The sequence below is a fragment of the Corvus kubaryi genome, unplaced genomic scaffold, assembly GCF_017639235.1.
Source record: "Corvus kubaryi isolate FWS band 111438036 unplaced genomic scaffold, C.kubaryi_AGA036_p1.0 74, whole genome shotgun sequence".
NCBI classification, from domain to species: Eukaryota; Metazoa; Chordata; class Aves; order Passeriformes; family Corvidae; genus Corvus; species Corvus kubaryi.
The window spans coordinates 16,251,825-16,269,393 of NW_024582061.1; the positions used below are offsets into that span (position 1 = coordinate 16,251,825).

Consider the following 17,569-nt stretch of genomic DNA (forward strand, 5'->3'; position numbering starts at 1 on the left):
AGCCAGTGTCCACCAGAAAAGCAAGGATGAGTGGGCTAAAGGCAGGACAAATGTCCTGAGACCCCACCGTGGATGCAGGTGTTTGATGGTGTGCAAGGAGATTTCTTCCTTTCCTCCTGTGTTGTAAGAATTCCTGCATTCCGTGCCTCTAATTGTAGGTTCCCCTAAAGACATTTGGTGTCACTGTAAGGACGGTGTTTCATTCTCCCTCTCTGCCTGTGCAGTTATTCTCTCTCTCTCTGTGCAGTTCGCTCCATAAGCCGTTGGTGAACATACCATGAGACAGAGAGAGAGCGAGACAGACAGAAACCATACACCAGCCTTTCCTCCTCACTTTCCCACCATGGAATAGCTAACCTTGCCCCCACGCACACCTCCATCACCTCTCAGCCTCCTGCAATTATTTTGACCCTCTCTCTGGTCTTTTTGGAAGGAAGCTTCTGTCACTTCTTAACATCACCTGCCTGGAAAAACACACAGAGGCAACCCCCCCCCGCCAAGCCCTCCCGTGAAGGAAGAGGTCCTTTTTTTTAATCTCTTTTTGTTTGCTCTGATTCCAGAGCTTCAGACTCCAGCCTGAGCAGCCACAATTTCTTACCATGTATTCTCCTTTTAAACCATCTCCTTCCTGCACACGCTCAGTCCTCGCAGGCACGGATCTAACACAACTCCCCGCTTCTCGCCGGCAGGTTCTTTGCTCCCCATCACTCAGCTGATCCTGATCTTTTTTTCTCCTCTTCTCCCCACCCCGGGCACCAAGGTGTGTGTGTCTGCGTGTGAGTGTGCCTGTGTGCAAGGGGGGGGAGGTGGGGGGGCCTTTTTTTTTCTTGGTCGGGGAATTTTTTCAAAGCATCTTCATTATTATTTTATTTTGCTTCTCTGACTTGGAGACTTCTCCCTCGGAGATTTCTTTTCCATGCAAAGGTAGGTGAGACGCATGCACACCTGGCTAACCTTGTGTCTGTCTCGTTTTGCTTGGTTTTGCTGTCCTTCTAATAGAAAACTTGAGCCCACCCATGTACCTGCATCATTCCTGTTTTGTTTCATACCTGTTTCCTCTCCGGCAGAAGTAAAAGCTGAGGGTAGACATGTCTTTAATGTGAATAATTCTGTCTTTCCAGAGAGGAAAGTTGCTTCTGTGTGCATGTCCGGTGGTACGTGTATGTCTGAGTGCAGTGCCATGTATGTGAGGCTGCCTCTGTTTACCCAACAAGTAGCAATAATTGATTTTGGTGCGTGTTGTGGGCAGTGGTGGTGGCAGAAAGGGAATGGCTGTGTGTCCACCAGTTCATGTCCATGAGCAATTGCAGCAGGGAATGTATAGCTCACAGATAATCAGCAGCTCTTGATACATGACTATAAATGATACAAGGAGTGTGAACAATTCCAGGAACTTCAAATTTATCCCTGGTTAGTTTGTTCCGTTATGATGGGGAAGGATGGTGAGAAAGAGGGAGGGTTACAAAATCTCCTCCCTGGAGAGGTAACTGCCTGAGACTTGTAAATATGTAACTTTTCTTAAAACCTTCTCACTGTTTAGGGTCTTCTTGGGTTTGGGGTATTTTTTTTTTTTTCCAAAGCAAGAGTTGGGTCTTGGATCCAGGTTTCATAAGTTGTCTTTTCTTGTTTTGTTTATGGTTGTTATTGCATTTCAATTGCATGTGCAACATCCTGAAAAGGGACACGGAATAGGATGTACTTTATTATAGCAAATGCATCATCTTCTGTACATCACTGGAAGCTGTTGGCTGGAGTCAGGAGGTGGAGGGGGTGGAAATAGAAGAATTAAAAAAGAAGAGAAACAGAAATAATGTTAGACATTGTTGACTGGCAATTACCAGGCATATTTTCTGCCAGCACTGGTTTTTGTATCCCTCTTGATGGTTACCTTTTTCTTCTTGGTAACAGCAGCTGTGTGAAAAGTACCAGTGACTTTAAAAAAATAAAAAGCCAGAAAGAAAAAAAACCAAATATGTGTAATTTCCCTGCAAATTATTGCAGAGAAAAATGGTAAACATCAAAAATCAGAACTTGTTTGTGCATTTTCTCTCTGCTAATAGGAAGCATTTTTCTCACTGCTCTGAGGGTTGCTACTGGTTCTGTGTCCCTGTAGCTTAGAAGACCGCTATGTTAATCGTCAGTTGTTTCTGTGTGCTGTTGCAGAGCTCCTGGTCTTAAATTTGGGCTGGTGACTGAGGATTTATTATCTCAAAGAAGGAAGGGGTCTGCTGACCCTCTACCTTGCCTCAGTGTTTTAACTCTGACACGTAAGCTTCTCTATCAGTGGAAAGAAATCCTCAAGCACATTATCTTCTCAACACCCTACCTGCAAAGAAACTTTTAATTCAGAGCACTGCAAAGGGAATCCAAGAGCCCCATTTCTGCTCCCCTTCCCTTTTATATTTTAAGGACATCTTCTGAACATCTCTGCCCCAGCCAGTACTGCCCCATCCCTCAGGTCTGGGCAGGCAGACAGCCTCAGACAGGAGGCAGCTGCCCACTGCCTGTGAAGGTCTGAGAGAATTTATTCCTCTCTCCATTGAATAACATAATAGTTTCATGGCACTGGCGTTGGATGTGAGCTTCCTCAGAAGGGCAGCAGTGAATGTCTGTCAGTGAAGGTCTAGGGCCACAATCCTCTCCCAGGCAAGCTGGGAGGCAGGCAGGGAGGGAGTCTGGGCAACCGATTGGATTCCCTGCCCATTGGCAGGGTGTTTGCACCAGGCAGGCTGGGCAAGGGTGCAGTACCTGTTTGGGAAAGCCTTGGCCCTGACTGCAGCAGGAAGGTGGGGAAAAGCAGCTTTCCTGCAGATCTCACTGGGAAGCTGTGTCTAAACACTCGCCACCTCGATGCACCAGAAGATGCACACGTGCCTTGCTAGGAGATCTGGTAGTGAATATCTCAGAGGAGAGTCAGGGGGACAAAGAAGAAGCTTTGATCTGCCACATCTAAGGGGTTTGCCTTGTGAAGCCTGGATCAATCTGACAGTGCCTATTATAAAGAGGGTTATGCCAACCTGTCTCATGTTTTATCTTTCAAAATCTCCCCTTGTTGCTTGGGAGTGTTTTCAGGCAGTGGATCTGGCTGACGCAGGGCCAGCGCATCCACAGCCACCAAGGGAGAGAGGGGAAGCATTATGTGAGGGGGATGCTGTCTCACAAGCAGCTCAGGGCTTGCCTGTGGATGTTTCTGGGTAGGCACAGTGGCCTTGGCTGGGATATGAGGAGACCAGCTGGGCTTCCTGGGGTCTGACACAGTGCACCTGCAATGCTGGGTGAGCTTTCCTGCGTCCTCTTATCCCCACCAAGAGCAGCACTTTCCTTGCTGGTCCAGTCCTGGAAATCCCCAAAGTGCCAATAATGCACCCGTGCCCCGGGCTGCAGCTCTGGCATCTCCTCTAGTCCTGGGCTTGCTTGCTTGCTTCCTTCTCTGCTTCTACCAACACACTTCCCACCTGGCTGCATCTCTGCTGCCTGATCCAGTTTTGGAGAACCCATGTATCCATGCCCAGTGTGACATTGTGCCATCCTACAGCCCTGGTTAATGTTAGAGCCCTGCCCCGTCCCATCCATAGCAAGGCACACCAGGAAGATGGCCCCCACCAGGGTGGCTTATGCTGAGCCCTGGCCACCTCAGATTTTGGGAAAAGCCTGCAATTCCAGGCTGTGCTGCAAAGAAGCCACATGCTTGGTCAGCTTTTTTTCCTAGGGAAAAAGAAGTTGAAACTAATTTTTATTCATTTTTCTCAAAGAGAACAAGTGTCTACAGCTGGAAACTCATGAAAAGCACACACAGTGTTAGGAACCTTTAAAAGAGTGGGGCACTGATTTAAAATAAAATTTATCTTTTATTAAATCAAAGTCCCAATCCTGCACATTCCAGCAAGGAGGTGAATTTCTGCAGTTTCCCAGAGCCTTACTAAAACCTCTGAGTCCACGGATGGGTTCAGAAATCAAGTGGTACAGGTGGGTCTGCAAGACCATGTAGTACCATTTCTTAGTTGTGTTTTTAAAAATTTATTAGACGGGACAATGTAGGGCTAATTTTAAGGGTGTTCAAGATCCGTAAAACCTCAAACTGCTTTTGGAAAGTAGAGATTTCTTTTCAGTTATGCAGAGGTGCATCGTTGTTTATAATGGCCTAATATAGGCAGCTTACTTAGTTTATTCATCTGTGTCCAAAGGGCATACCTTGAAGCTCTTAGAAATCACATAGTGGTTTGAAAACTGTCTTACACTGATACAAAATTTATTTAAACCCTCTAATCATAACTCAAATTGCATAAATCAACCCAGTAACTGTAATAAACTCGCTCTCCCGGTACTTGTCAGGCCCCGGTGTTTGAAGCACCGCAGTGTGCCCTGAAGAGCAATCAGCCCAGTGCATCAGGGACTAATTGCAATGAGAAGATGTCAGAAAATGCCTTCTCTCTTGCCTTGAACTGGAGGTGTGTGCTGCTGTGGTGGTGCAGGAGGGAGGTGGTCTCTGGGCTAAGCCAGGCTCAGTCATCAAGGATTTTGCAGGTTCATAGCAGTCCTTGCTGCCTGTGGGTGAGTGGACACACTGTGGGCTCCTGGTGTGGAATGCTGCTTGTTGCTGTTTTCTGCAAAAGCTTGTGCTTCCTAGCACCTGCAGAATGCAGCGTGGAAGCCCTACCTCTGTGTGATCAACGCAGGAAGGGTTCCTCCGAAAGCAAAGGTCGTTACCCTCTTATCAAATGTGTGTGTGTATTAAAAAAAACAATACCAAAGGCAGCTGGTCTCTGCTTCTGACATAACCATCATCTGCAGCATGGGCACCTGCTCTGTTGTGCCTTGATGTAAAGCTCCATGGGGGTATCCCTGGAGGGCAAGCAAAGGGCATATCCTTGTGAAACTACTGGATTTGGGGTTATGGCCGTGGGGTTGAACAGGACGGAGAGGAGCTGCTGACCTGTGCTGTTGGTAGCTGGTGACAAGTGCCAGGGATTTCGCTGCTGTGATGTGACTGCTGAAATTGTTTGTCTGGTATGACCACTGGGATGGGGGGGCAGAGGGTAAGGAAGGCTTATGTTTCCTTTCTCTGAAGTGTCAGTTTGGCCGTGGCTAGAAAACCAGCACTGTATAGAGAGCACAGGTGGTGTTAGCGGTGTTAAACATTTCTCAGGTGTTGGCTTAGTGTGTCTGGCTGACAGGCTCGATTTAGTTGCTTTCCAGGACAGAGGTTAGGAATAGATTTCCCTGCATTCAGACTGTCAGGAGTGGACGGGATCCTGTTTCTGCTGCTGCACGTGTGTGTTTGCAAATGTGTGCACGTGTATACAAGGGTGCAGTGTGCCCAGCACCGCCTTTCATCTCCTCTCGGCGTGGGGGCTTTTGGCAGTGGTGATGCCCTCAATTGCTTGTCTTCCTTGGACATTTTTTTTCCCCTTATTTTGCCTTTAAACCAACTCTGTGTTTGGCAGAAGGGGCAGAGTGACTCGTTATGGACTCTTTCAGACTGGGTTTTCTGGCAAGGTTACAAGATTTGGCTTGGACTATAGGGATCCATTCCAGGTCTGTGGTCAAATATACTTGCATTGGTGTCTTTGCCGCTTTTCAGTGATCACTATTCAAGCAATTGTCTCAGCTTTGGTTTTTTTTCCCTTGGTGACAGCAGGGAGAGAAGGGGACTTTTAAGCTTATGTAAATGAGTAGCAGTGTCAGTAACCAAATCATGTGAGATGCAGGGGAACCATCGCAAGGTCCTGGTCCATCAATTGACCTGAGATTGAATAGCCTGTAGGCTTTTGCAGAAGAGCTAACAACACTGTCTCTTCTCTAGAAGATTCCCATCTTCATAGCTACATTTCTTTCCCATATTCTCCCTCCTTTCTAGAGGCAGAGCCTGGGGCATCATCACACTCCACATAGCTTCAGCTCCCTTCCTGTTTTTGTTTTTGCCAAGAGTTAGTTTGCTCCAAATGCATAGCTGTGCTTTTGCAGATTATCTCCTTTGGAGGGATTGAGGGGGAGCAGTAATTTTTAGGGAAGAGAGAGGTTGTAGATGTAACTCTTGATGCTCCCCAAAGCTCTTCATATTGTGTTCCCTTTAGATGTGCTCCTTACCATCTCCACCTCCTCATTTCCATTTTCACCCTAGGGAACCTCCTCTCCAGATGTGAGTGGTGACAATGGGCTGGGAAAAAGTATGGAGGTGGGGTGAGGATGCTTGTGCAGAAGTGGGAGGTTGCAGTCAGTGCTGTGCTGTGACAGGGAGCAGGGAGTCTCCTGGGGTCTCCCCACTTGTTGTATGCTGCTGCTTTCCTACTCCCACTCACTACAACAGGTCCTGAAGGGACACTGGGTTGGGCTGGGCACTGAGATTGAGACCAAAAGGGCAGAGAGATTGATCCTGGAAGGACAGTGTGAAACACAGAGCTTCTCACTGTTGGCTTAGCCTGGGCGGGAGCAGCCCCAGGCTGCCCTTCTCCATCCACTTGTATGGAAGCTGCAGCGCTGGGCATCTGTCCTTGCGGTGGGCAGGAGCTGCAGCTCCGTTCTCCCAGTGTGGGCTTCTCTGGAAGGCACAGTCGAGATATTTGCACATTTTGTCTTTCCTGCTAGCACTTCATATTCTGGCTCAAGGGCTAAGAGTGTGAGGATGGCCTCAAAGGCATCATTGCTAGTAGCCTATGACAGCACTACCTTCCTCTTCATCATCCTCATCTGACCATCTTAGTTTCCATGCTCATTGCTGACCTGGAGGAGGGAGTAAACAGCACATCGATGACTTCCGCGGATCATGATAAACCAGGTTTATGCCTGTCAGTGGGGATGCAGCAAAATAACACAAAGGGAAAAAGTGAGGTCAGAAAGATGGGCAGAAAATAATTTAATGAGATTAATCTTTGGAAAAATGCAAGCTAATGCGTCTGGGGGCAATCAATAATCTGCAACATAGGGTCTGAGGATGTGATGAGGGGCAAAGAAAGGACGGTCCAGGCCACGGGACCTTGGTGTGACGGTAGATGGCACATCAGACGTGGACTCGCAGCGTGCCAGGGCCAGCAAGAGCCATCAGGCCGGCAGCCCGGCCCTACGGCCGGCCCGGGTGCCAGCTCTGCGGGAAGCGGCACTTGGCGCATCATTATCGGCAGAGCGCTCGTAGGCGAGAGGCGGCTTTCAGTGAGACCCGCACGGAACGACCGCGGGGCTCAGGAGATTAATTTATGAGCAAGGATTAAGTGCTAAAGATGTGTGGCTTGGCTAAGCGGTGGTTTAAGTGAGAGGACATGACAGGAATGCTCTCAAGTGAAAGGTGTCCGTGTGCACGAGGAGGAGGAATCTGCGAGCCGTGCAGACCAAAGCAGCGCATCGGGAGAGAGCGGGGCAGGTTTGAAAGGGAGAACACTGACTCTGGGGCAGAGTGTCCACATAGATGGGTCTGTTACAGTATGGAGTCATCCCAGAAGGAGATTTTCAGAGTCTGTTTGTTTGGACCACCAAAAAAGAAAATGTTTTTTTTGAAAACAAGTACGCATATTCTCTGGGAAGCAGGGGGATAAGGTTAGGGTCTTCAGTAGCACTCACCTCTGGGTCTCAAACACTCCACGTAGTTAAGGTCAGGTAATGATTTTCCAGTGGGAACCTTCTTTCTTTTCTCTACCTCCTACACCCAAAGTGACCATATTTCTCCTATGCCTTTTCTTCTCTTGTTTACTTTTTCTCCATCTCTCCAGCAACACTTTTACTGGTCTCCATAACATCTCCTTTGGCTTGGCCAAAGGCTTCTTAGCAACTGAAGCAGATCCCCACTTTGCTGTGCCAGGGGCAGGGACCAGAGGCATGGACAGGATGGGGCTATCCCAGCCACACGACAGGAAAGTGATACAGTGGACATTGACTGATGATGAGGGTGGGAGTCTCCAGGAGATCAGGGCTTGCTATTCCTACAGCTGTGGAGTGCTGCCTGCAGTACAGGTTGAAGGCTATTGTTGAGGCTTCAGGATAGACAATTTGCTTATTTTGTCCTGTGCTGGTTGGACTGCTCCTTCCCTTGCTCAGTGGGAGGCAGTAATTTCTTCTGCTCCTTGTCCTGAACAGGAGGAGGGGTGCAAAATCACCAGGGTGAAAAGGCCGAGGCTGCCAAGTGCTCCAGCAAATCTAGCAGAGGGTAATAGCATGTGTGGAGAGAAGGCACAGCAATCAATCAGCATGCAGCTGAAAGGCAACAGGTCGTGGGCATTAGACCAGGACAGGGAAGCTGGGAGACCTTGGCTCTGGTGCAGACCATGGATGTTGTGCTTCAGGGGTGTGCAGGCACACCAGCATCTGCGAGCAATGGATTCGGGCACTGTTTGGAACACTCCCTGCTGAGTTTCTGCCACATCCCATTGCATTTGGACGTGCTGAGATGACGAAGATGTAAAAGCTCCTGTTTCAAATTAAGTGCTAATAAAACTGACCCTGTTCCTTACTGGCACTCATATGGCTCCCTGCACACACAAGCAGACGAGAACAGGCGCTGTCCACATGAACAGGCAGAGAGACATGCCAGTGCCAGATGAACACAAACACAGAGGGAGCAGGGTACCACTAATTATATTGTACCACGACAAACGCTCCAAATGTGAAACCTGTATGACTAACACATCCCTGCAGCCAGACGCACGCATCAAAGGTAACGCTTGCCACTTATAGCAACAAACAAATGCGGGCTCACTGCCACGTTCGGCAGAGCACCCCGGGAGGCTCACGCAGCTGCCGAACGGGGTCACCCACACGCAGTCCTAAATATGCCACGTGGTCAGAGATCTCCTTAAATAAGTCTGGGCCTGTACGAAGCTGGCTGCAAAAGCCGTGCCCCCAGATGCTTGTCAACTTTCGGATGGATGTTTGGAGATGATAAATAAATATATATGTGTGCCTCAGGTACTGCTCCAGCTGAGGGGACCATCTTGCTGTCCCCTGCAACGCCAGCTGGAGGTTGTCATTTTTGTCCCTCTTCTGCAAGGGTGTTAGCAGGACAGAGTGGCTGCTGTGCTTCCTGCTGCTTCTGAGTAACAGGTGACTGATGGTGATGGATGGTCTGGAAAGGACTTGTGTGCCCTCAGAATGGGAGGTCCTGTGGGTACACTGAGCCGCTCGCAAAGGAAATATACTCTGCACTTTCAGTTTTGATGTGGACCCCGGTATTGTCTGTGTGAGCAGTGTGAAGGCAGGAAGGAATGGCTCCGAGGCAGTGTGGGCTGGCAAGGGATGTATGATTAGGGATGATGGTGGGGAAGTCTGAGGATGGTCCCACATGAGAGGGGAGTTGTTATCCCACTGGACTATAGGTGGATCCCCTCCAGCACTGGGATAGTGTTCTGGGGATCTCTCTCTGGTATTTCCCTCTCCCAACTGGCTGCAAAAGGCGCTTTCACTGTCAAGCTGCAATAGCCCAGAAAGGCCTGCATAAGCCTTGTAAAGGCCCCATCAGCCCTCCCTCACCCATGGCCCCAGTTGGCCTCTCTGCCAAGGGGGTAGTGAGGAGCTGGGAGGCTGCTTTGGCTGGAGTGTGGTGCCTGCAGGACACCTTGGGCTCGCTCATGGCAGATCATGGCACTGACAGCCCTGGGATGCTGGTTGCAGCCCTAAGGGGGAAGAGTGTCTGAGCAGAGACCTCTGCAATGCATGCCAGGAGGTGACATCGGCCTTTTTGGACAGACACCCCTAATCTGTAGCGCTTCTCCTGCATCATGATATTTCCTCCTTTTATTCCTAATCAATTTCCACTTCTCATTAAGTCTAAAACTTCTCTTGCTGTTTTAGAGCATCCTTCTCCCTTCCTCCTCAGTAGTCTGGCAGGACCAGGTGCTTTTGGGGAAGGGTTGAGCCAGAGGCTGTCAGCTTCTCTTGTGCTTGCCAAAGCAATGAGCTCCCTGCCAGCACACGTGTCCAGGACAGGTGTGTGTGCTGGACATAGCACCAGTGGGTGCTCAGCTCAGGATGATGGTGGTTTTAAATGCTCCTTGAGCATGGACGGTGCAGACTTAAGACCTGGCTCCACAGAAAGGTTTGGCACAGGCTGTGCAGGGAGAGAAGCAGGAGGAGCTGCCAGCCCACAAATAACTTCCCTTCCCCTGGGAGGGAAGTGCAGCTGGTGTAGCATCACTCCACCAGCGGTATGTGACTTTTGCAGTGGAATGTTTTTGTGTATTTGGGGGACATTTGGCCAGAAAAGTCCACGGTGGGGAGGATTTGATTTTTTCTGATGGGTCTGGCCTGCAGCACCAGCTGGGGTTAGGCTTGCCTGAGCAAAAGGCTGGGTAAGAAGATCATGCATCTGGCCACCCCATAACCATCCTCATGTATCCTTGTCCTCTTGTATTGCCCTTGTCACGGTAAGCTGCACTTGCACAAAGGGGAGGTTAGAGGCACCCCAAAGGCAAGTTCTGGAGATTTGTAATTCTGTTGAGTCTTACTATAACTGTCTTCTATCTGGGTAGGAATCCTCTCCATTGATGCACATTCTTCTGTGTATGCAGATACATGCATTTGCCAAACTCATTCCTCATTTTGATTTAAACAGGGCTCCCCTGGGTTGAAACACGGTAGCAGGCTGACTCCAACCAAGTTACAGAGCAATGCATACAGCATGGGAAGGCCAGTGATAGCAATCCCAGAGAAAATAGCAGCATTGCATGAGTCACAGCCTGGCCAAAATAGGGGAAATAGCTGATTCCAGCCTCCACATCTGAAATGGTAGCGGAGAGAACCCTGGACCAGTCTCTGGCAGGAAAATCACTCCACTCTTCTTTGAAGTTGAGATGGGAGGACTGACTGTGTGAAGAGCTCAGAAGTGCCCCACTGCTTGATTTTCCCTTCTCTCTCTTTTGACACAGAATATTAATCCTGCTTAATGTAGGAAATACATCATGATCACAGCCTTGGGAGGCAAAACAGGATTTCATCTCAGGAAGGTAACGAGTATTACTCACGTCTCCAGTGGGGCAGTTGTCATTCAAGGCCTGTATTTAGCTTCAGGACTTCCAAAGGGATTCACCTAGCCCTGTGTCCATATGAGCCCTAATGAGTAATATGAGCTGCACAAATTAGAGTGATGAACTGTCTGTGATACACACACTACCCAGTTTGTGCATGTGTGTTTCACATGGGCAGAGAGGCATCCTGAAGTCCCAGCTGCATCTAGCAGTGGTGAGATGGAGAAGAGGCCCTGGATGCTTGCAGAAGGGAAAGCAGGGAAATGCTGATGGGGTTGTTTCTCCTATTCCTTTTCTCAGTTGTACTGGTAATTATGAAGCTCTGTACACTGCAGTTTGGAGCTGTCATGCCCTCATCAGTGTGCATGCTCCAAGCACCATAATAAGTAATTCCTCCTGGCTGTCTCTGCTAATCTTTCTCCTCTGTGCTGTAATGGGAGGGAAGTTGGGCTCAGCCACCGCGTGTTAATAGCTTGCAAGGGAGCCAGCTCAGAGCAGGCAATGGGGAGCTGCTGGGAGTAGGGAATGGTAAAGGTGGTCCAAGTAGTTGCATGGGTGCTCAGAGTAAAAAATCTGCTGAAAGTTTTTTTGAAAACAGCGGTGTTAGATGGTGAGAAGGATGCACTGGCAATTTTTTCACAGAGCTTAAAAAATTGTGAACAGCATCCCAAAGCTGGTCAGGAGACATGGTATCTGTTCTTTCCAATAGCTGCAGGCCTTTGGGATAATGAATTCGAAGAGTCTCTCTGCTATCCCCTGAGGGACACTATGTCTGCTTTCTAAACCCCTGCACTTGCTGCTCTTTATTCTGACAAATACCAAGCCTGGAAGAACAAGCAAAGCTTTGGATCAAAGTGTGTGTTGGAAGCAGGAGGCTGAGAAAACAGGATGGGTAGGCAGAGGTTTCAGGGTCTCATCTGGGAATGGTGAGGCACTGCAACCTAAGGTGGAGGGGTTGGCAAGCACCTGACAGAGGAGTGGTGTGGAGAGCATTGGAGATCATGGATCCAGCAGTGTGAGCATCAAAAGGGTCACAGGCTGAAATGTCAAGGGTGCATTGCCAAGGCAGAGCAGTGTCAACAGAGGTGTGCACAGGCTTTGTGAGCCTAAAGTGCAGAGAACTGAGACAAGTGCCAGGGAGGATAACCTGTGGCCAGTATGCGAGGAGATGAGGTCTGTGCCATGGACAGACACATCCTTTCTTGCTGCTGATTGTCCCTTTCTGTATTGCAGTGTGTCTGAGGGCTCTTGTGTGGCTTTTAAATCTGTACTCTCAGCATAGGTACTCCAGATGGTTGAACATGCCAACAGGGTGAAGGGAAGAAAATGGAAAGTCGTTGGCCAAGCTCTCTTTCCTAAGAGTGTTCGTGCAACACCCCTCCAAAGCCAAGACTTGAGTTTATCTCATTCCCCTCACTTTGACAGGCCACCTCCACTCTGCTTTTGAATGGACAGCACCCAGGCAGCAAAGTGATGTTTTTTAGCAAAAGTTTGGTGCTCTGCAGTGTGCAGGAGTGTTGTGGTTTAACCCCAGCTGGCAGCTAAGCCACACACAGGCACTTGCTCACTACCTTCCAACTGGGATGGGAGGAGAATCAAAAGAGTAAAAGGGAGAAAAAGGCAGAAAAATGAGATAAAGGCAGTTTGATACGTAAAGCAAAAGATGACCACTCAAGTAAAGCAAAAAAAGGAATTTATTCACCACTTCCAATGGGCAGTCAGGTGTTCAGCTGTCTCCAGAGAAGCAGGACTTCATCATGCAAACTCTATCACTCCAAATGTCCCCCTTTCTTCCTTCTTCCTCCAGCTTTATGTGCTGAGCATGATGTCATATGATATGGAATATCTCTTGGGTCAATTGGGGTCAGCTGTCCTGTCTGCAAACCCTCCCAGCTTCTCGTGCACCCCCAGTCAACTCACGGGTGGGGTGATGTGAGAAACAGAAAATGCCTTGATGCTGCTCAGCAGTAACTAAATCATCTAACAACGTTCCTGGTACGAATCCAAAATACAGCCTTACTCCAGCTACTATGAAGAAAATTAACTCTTCCCCAGCCAAAACCAGCACAGGCTGCCAGCAAGTGTGACACCTGCTCTTCTCATGCCCACCCATGCTCTCTGACCATTCCATTAGTGGAATAACTTTTACAGCCCGTGTTCATAGTGTTTCCACTGCCCCAGCAAAGGAGAGCTCAACAAGCTCCAGTAAAAGGTGCTTAATGTTTAATCCCACTCCTGGCTTGTGTTACAGCTCCCTGTTTGAATGACTGTCGTGTATGGGTTTGACATGCATTTGTCAGTGCCAGTCTGAGGGAGCCTGTGCAATGGTGTGACACAGGGCCAGCCCAGAGTGCGTTTGGATGGGAGAGCTGGGACAGCAAAGCTGAACCTGGAGCTGGCAGGACCCTGTTAGGGACTGCAAGGGCAGGATGGCTCTGCTTTGTTAGGATGGGCCCGTGCTGTTCAAAACACTGTGCTCTGTTATGGCGCTCAGGCCGCCTCCAAAAGAGCTGGCACCATCCCCTGAGATGGTGCAGCACTGTGACAGGGTGTCCCAGGGGCTATGGGGATGGTTTAAATGGTGATGGAGAGGAGTAGCCCGCGGAGTCTTGGTGGAGAGAGTGACTGGCAGAAAAGAACTTAAAACTGCTTAAAAGTGTGAACATGGTTTATCATTTGTCAGAGCCATCAGTCCTGCAGCTCTCTCCTGCTCTGGACTTGCTAGGAGAACAGATGTACTGTGCTTTTGCTGCTGATCCTTGTGGGATTTAATTTCTCTTTCTCACCTCCTCTCCAGGGGTTCTCGCTTGTGGCTGGCATGGCAGAGTACGTCCCCCAGCCTCCCTCCACCTGGCCCGCAGGCCCACAGCCCCCTCACACTTCTGCCATCTGCCCACTGGAACCTGTGGATCTGGGCATCTCAGAGCAACAAACGCCACCGGAGCAGCCGCCTTCCTCCCTGGAGCTGGGTGAGGATGAAGAAGTCAGCTCCCCTCCGGATCCTGATATCCCCTACCCAGACTTAGCCCCAGTTGTCTTCTTCTGCTTGAAGCAGACCACCAGCCCACGGAGCTGGTGCATCAAAATGGTGTGCAACCCATATCCTTTCTGAGCTGCCCCTTCTCCCTCCCTGCCTCTGGCTCCTTCCTGCCCCATCCTTCCCTTATCCTGCCCTCCTGGGGTGCCTTGCAGGTAAGGAATAACTTTTATTACATATTTAATGACCTTCTTTGTTCATTGCTTTTGTTTAAACAGAACCTTTGCTATTTCAGTGTGTGATCAAAGGAAACTGATTATGAAAGAAGGGACTTCAGAAAGAGCTGCTGACAGTCCCAGGCACAGGGACTGGGTGCGGGGAGAGTGGAGGTGTGAGGAGAGGTATATTACAAAGGCCCGTTCTTCCCCTTCCCAACTCCCTTTTTGCCTGGGACAGAGTAGGATTTGCTAGCCCAGGAGCTTTTCAGACTGCCATGAATGGTGGAGGTGTCTGAGAATACAGGCTTTAGTGAGAGCTCACCTTGCCCTTAGTGAGGGAACCACCACTGCCTCTGTACCCTGATTGCAGGGGTACCCAGGTGACCCCTTGCCTTTCCATTTAGCACATGTCACTGTCCTGCCTGGGTCTTGTTGTGATGTCTGGCCACGAACGAATGGGAGAATTTGATGCTCTGGTCCACACACCCTGGGAGAGATCTCTGGGGCATAAGCACGTCCTCCTTTCCATGGTCAGCAATCACACACGTGTTATCATTCACACTCAGTGCCTTGATGGCAGGAGGGCCCCTGCAGCCCATCAGTGTAAACAATGGCCACCTGCACAGCTCATTGGCTGCAGCCTGCCAGGTGGGCTCCAGGTAGAAAAGAGCTGGTGGTTGTTTGAGCTGTGGGATCCTTGCTGGTGTGGAGGAAATGGAGAGGAAGATGGGTCATTAGAGAGCTTTGTCTGAAGTTTTATGTGAGCATTTTTCTAGCTGGAAATTTCAAGCGACAGCACTTTCTACCTGGAAGTTTCTTAGTTGCTAGTTAGGTGGGTATTATCTATAAGGATGCTTAGTGTTGATGTATGGCCTTCTAGATTAAGTCTGAGTGTCTGGGGATACAGTAGAGACTAGCAAAATGTTCCCAAGAGTATTTTCAGCTTTAAGAGCCAACCCCGGGTGAAGATTTGAGGTAGTGCCAGCAGTAACAGCTGACCTTAAATGGATGAGATTTGTTTTAATTTCAAGTGTAGGTTAAGGTTTGTGTTTGAGCTCTGAGTTCTTGTCTTAAAGTTCAAAAGCCACTGAAGAGGTGTCGCAGTCTCAAACACAGGTTAGGGCTGAGAACACATTGGAGATTTAGACATTCTGCTTTCCTTTCTACTGGCTGCTCTATAAAATTTTAAAACTTTGTGTTGAATTATGCATTGCGTTTCTATCACTGTGTGCCTGTGCTAGTTATTACATCCTGGGAATGTTGTCACAGCATGTGGTAGAGCAGAACTCAGAACAGGACTCAGAGTAATGCACGAGACATTTGTGTCATGGTCACAGGCTAGATTTGGGAAGTGAAAGAAGAGTAACATCTTGGGTTTGGGATGAAGGCTTGCTTTTGGATGGGGGAAGGAGGTTTTGATGGCAGAAGACAAGAGCCTGTCCTTATTTCTGGCTAAAAAGTCATAATAATCCCTCCAATTTGGTATATTGCAAGGAGTTTGCTTTAAATTGTTGGAGCTATTATTCAAGAAATTGGGCTGTTTTAGTTTTTAAGTGTTACTTTGGTCCTAATCTGCAGACAAGTGTGCTCTTCGACTCAGAAAAGGACTTCTTATTAGAAACTATACAAAGAAGGAAAAAGCCTCATCCAGTCACTTGCTGATGACCTTGCACATGGCTACAGGAGACACCAGGGAGTGAAGGGCAATGGTGGGGCTGCTGGAAACCTTTTGGAAGGGTTATCTCAAACCTGAACTTTCAGCTCAGCTGTGTGAAGCTGGGAGATTACATGACTAGTGGAAACTGAGAGGTGAGGACTCAGCCCCTCCTCTGATTTCCCTTCAACCCCTTGTGCTCCTCTTTTTCAATGGATTATGCAATAAGTAGTTCACATAAGTTTTTTTTCCTCAAATGAGGGGTTGTTTCTGCACCCTGAAGGCTTTTTACAAGTAACCACATGCTCTCGGCATCACACTTTTTTTTCGAAAGCACTGTAGAAAGGATACATTTGTATGGCCTGGTGGCAGATGCCTCGCAGTGGCCTCCTCCCTGGCTGGGAATCAGACCCTTCATAAAAGATGCTTCTGTGAAAATCAAATCATGTCTTCTAGGAGCTGATATGCTTGCCTGCTTTCCATCCATTATATGGAGCTATTGGGTCTCCAGTGTGCTCAAGCTAAGCAGGGGCAGGGTGAGTCACTGTCATGGGTCAACACCTGACCTTTCATGAAGATTCAGCAAAAAGATGGGGCATTAATTAAATGCTTATTAATCTTCTTGTGGAATTTTTTACTAGGCTAGAGCTTCACGATCACTGTTATGGAAGTACTGTCAATGAGATTTAAAACGGAAACTCTGATAGTTAAGGACTGTGTAGCAATTTTTTTAAGCACGAGGTCATTAACCACCACATTTCAATTTAGGTGATTGCATTCTAACTACTTAAATTCCCCTCTCCTGAAGATTATTTTTCTTTTTGTGAGCAGTCCTGCAATTTTGTTATGTGCTATTAAACAGCTGCCATATTGCTTTGCTGCAGTGCAGTAATAGGAGAAAGAACCACTTATTTCTTTGCTTTAAAATAGCTTCTGGAAGCATATTAGTGTAGAGATGTGTGATGCTGTCATTGCAGAAGTTGTAGATCCTAATTCCCTTGTAAGAAGAAGACTATGATCCATGTGAAAGTCTGGGTGTTTGTCCCCAAAGAGAGTATTTACTGTGCTTTTTGCCGTTTTAGTGTGTGGTGAAAAGGAGCCTGATTCTTTTAAGTTTGGTGATTTGCATGTTTTTGGGAGGACTTTATATACAGCACAAGTGAATTCTTGAATAACCTTGGTTTATTGAGAAGCAGATTTTTTTTTTTATTCCTGATATACTTTATCAGAGACAGGTGAGTTCTGTATCAGCTGGGAATGCAATGCAACGCAACACATAGCTGGAGCCTGGCTTGTGTCCTGATTAGAAAGGAGTTGGTGTGATGAAGCATGTGAGCAACCTGCCAGCTGGTTTCTTTAGGTTAATTTGTGCTTTGATAACTAGAGGCTGGACCATGATCTACAACTCAGAGTTGTAGATCATGGAGCTGTTGCAGCTACAATGTTAATACAGTCAACATTTGAGATATGGATATGAGAATGACTGTAAGATCTTTTTTTTTTTTTTCCCTTTTATAAAACTTGACCTTAAATCCTATATGACAGAGTTTAAGCTCGGATGGGGAATAGGATGAAAAGTGTAAAAACATGTTTCCAAAACAACTGTATAGCCTTTATCTTATGAATTTATAAAATGTTTGGGACTAAATAACAGGTATGCCACATGGCACTTTACAAATGGATCCTCATGCACTTTGCAAGTTATGAGAAGATTATGACAGATGTCTGCAATGCTATTTGACTCCTTGGGGTTCCATAAAGACTTTACACTTCA

The 17,569-nt window shown here is 48.0% G+C and overlaps 1 protein-coding gene across 5 annotated transcripts in view; it reads left to right on the top strand.

Annotated features, from left to right (window-relative positions):
- Nucleotides 1-219: 219 nt before the first annotated feature.
- The window catches only part of CACNA1I (calcium voltage-gated channel subunit alpha1 I), a 164,896-nt gene continuing 147,546 nt past the window's right edge, over nucleotides 220-17,569 (top strand). For 3 of the 5 annotated variants that reach the window (XM_042050734.1, XM_042050737.1, XM_042050738.1), the window contains exons 1-2: nucleotides 221-924; nucleotides 13,744-14,045. In XM_042050734.1, coding sequence (XP_041906668.1) covers nucleotides 13,765-14,045 — 281 coding nt within the window. In that variant the 5' untranslated portion in view covers nucleotides 221-924; nucleotides 13,744-13,764. Of the gene's footprint in view, nucleotides 925-13,743; nucleotides 14,046-17,569 lie in introns of all 5 variants that reach the window. The other 2 variants (XM_042050735.1, XM_042050736.1) reach the window with 2 other exon arrangements.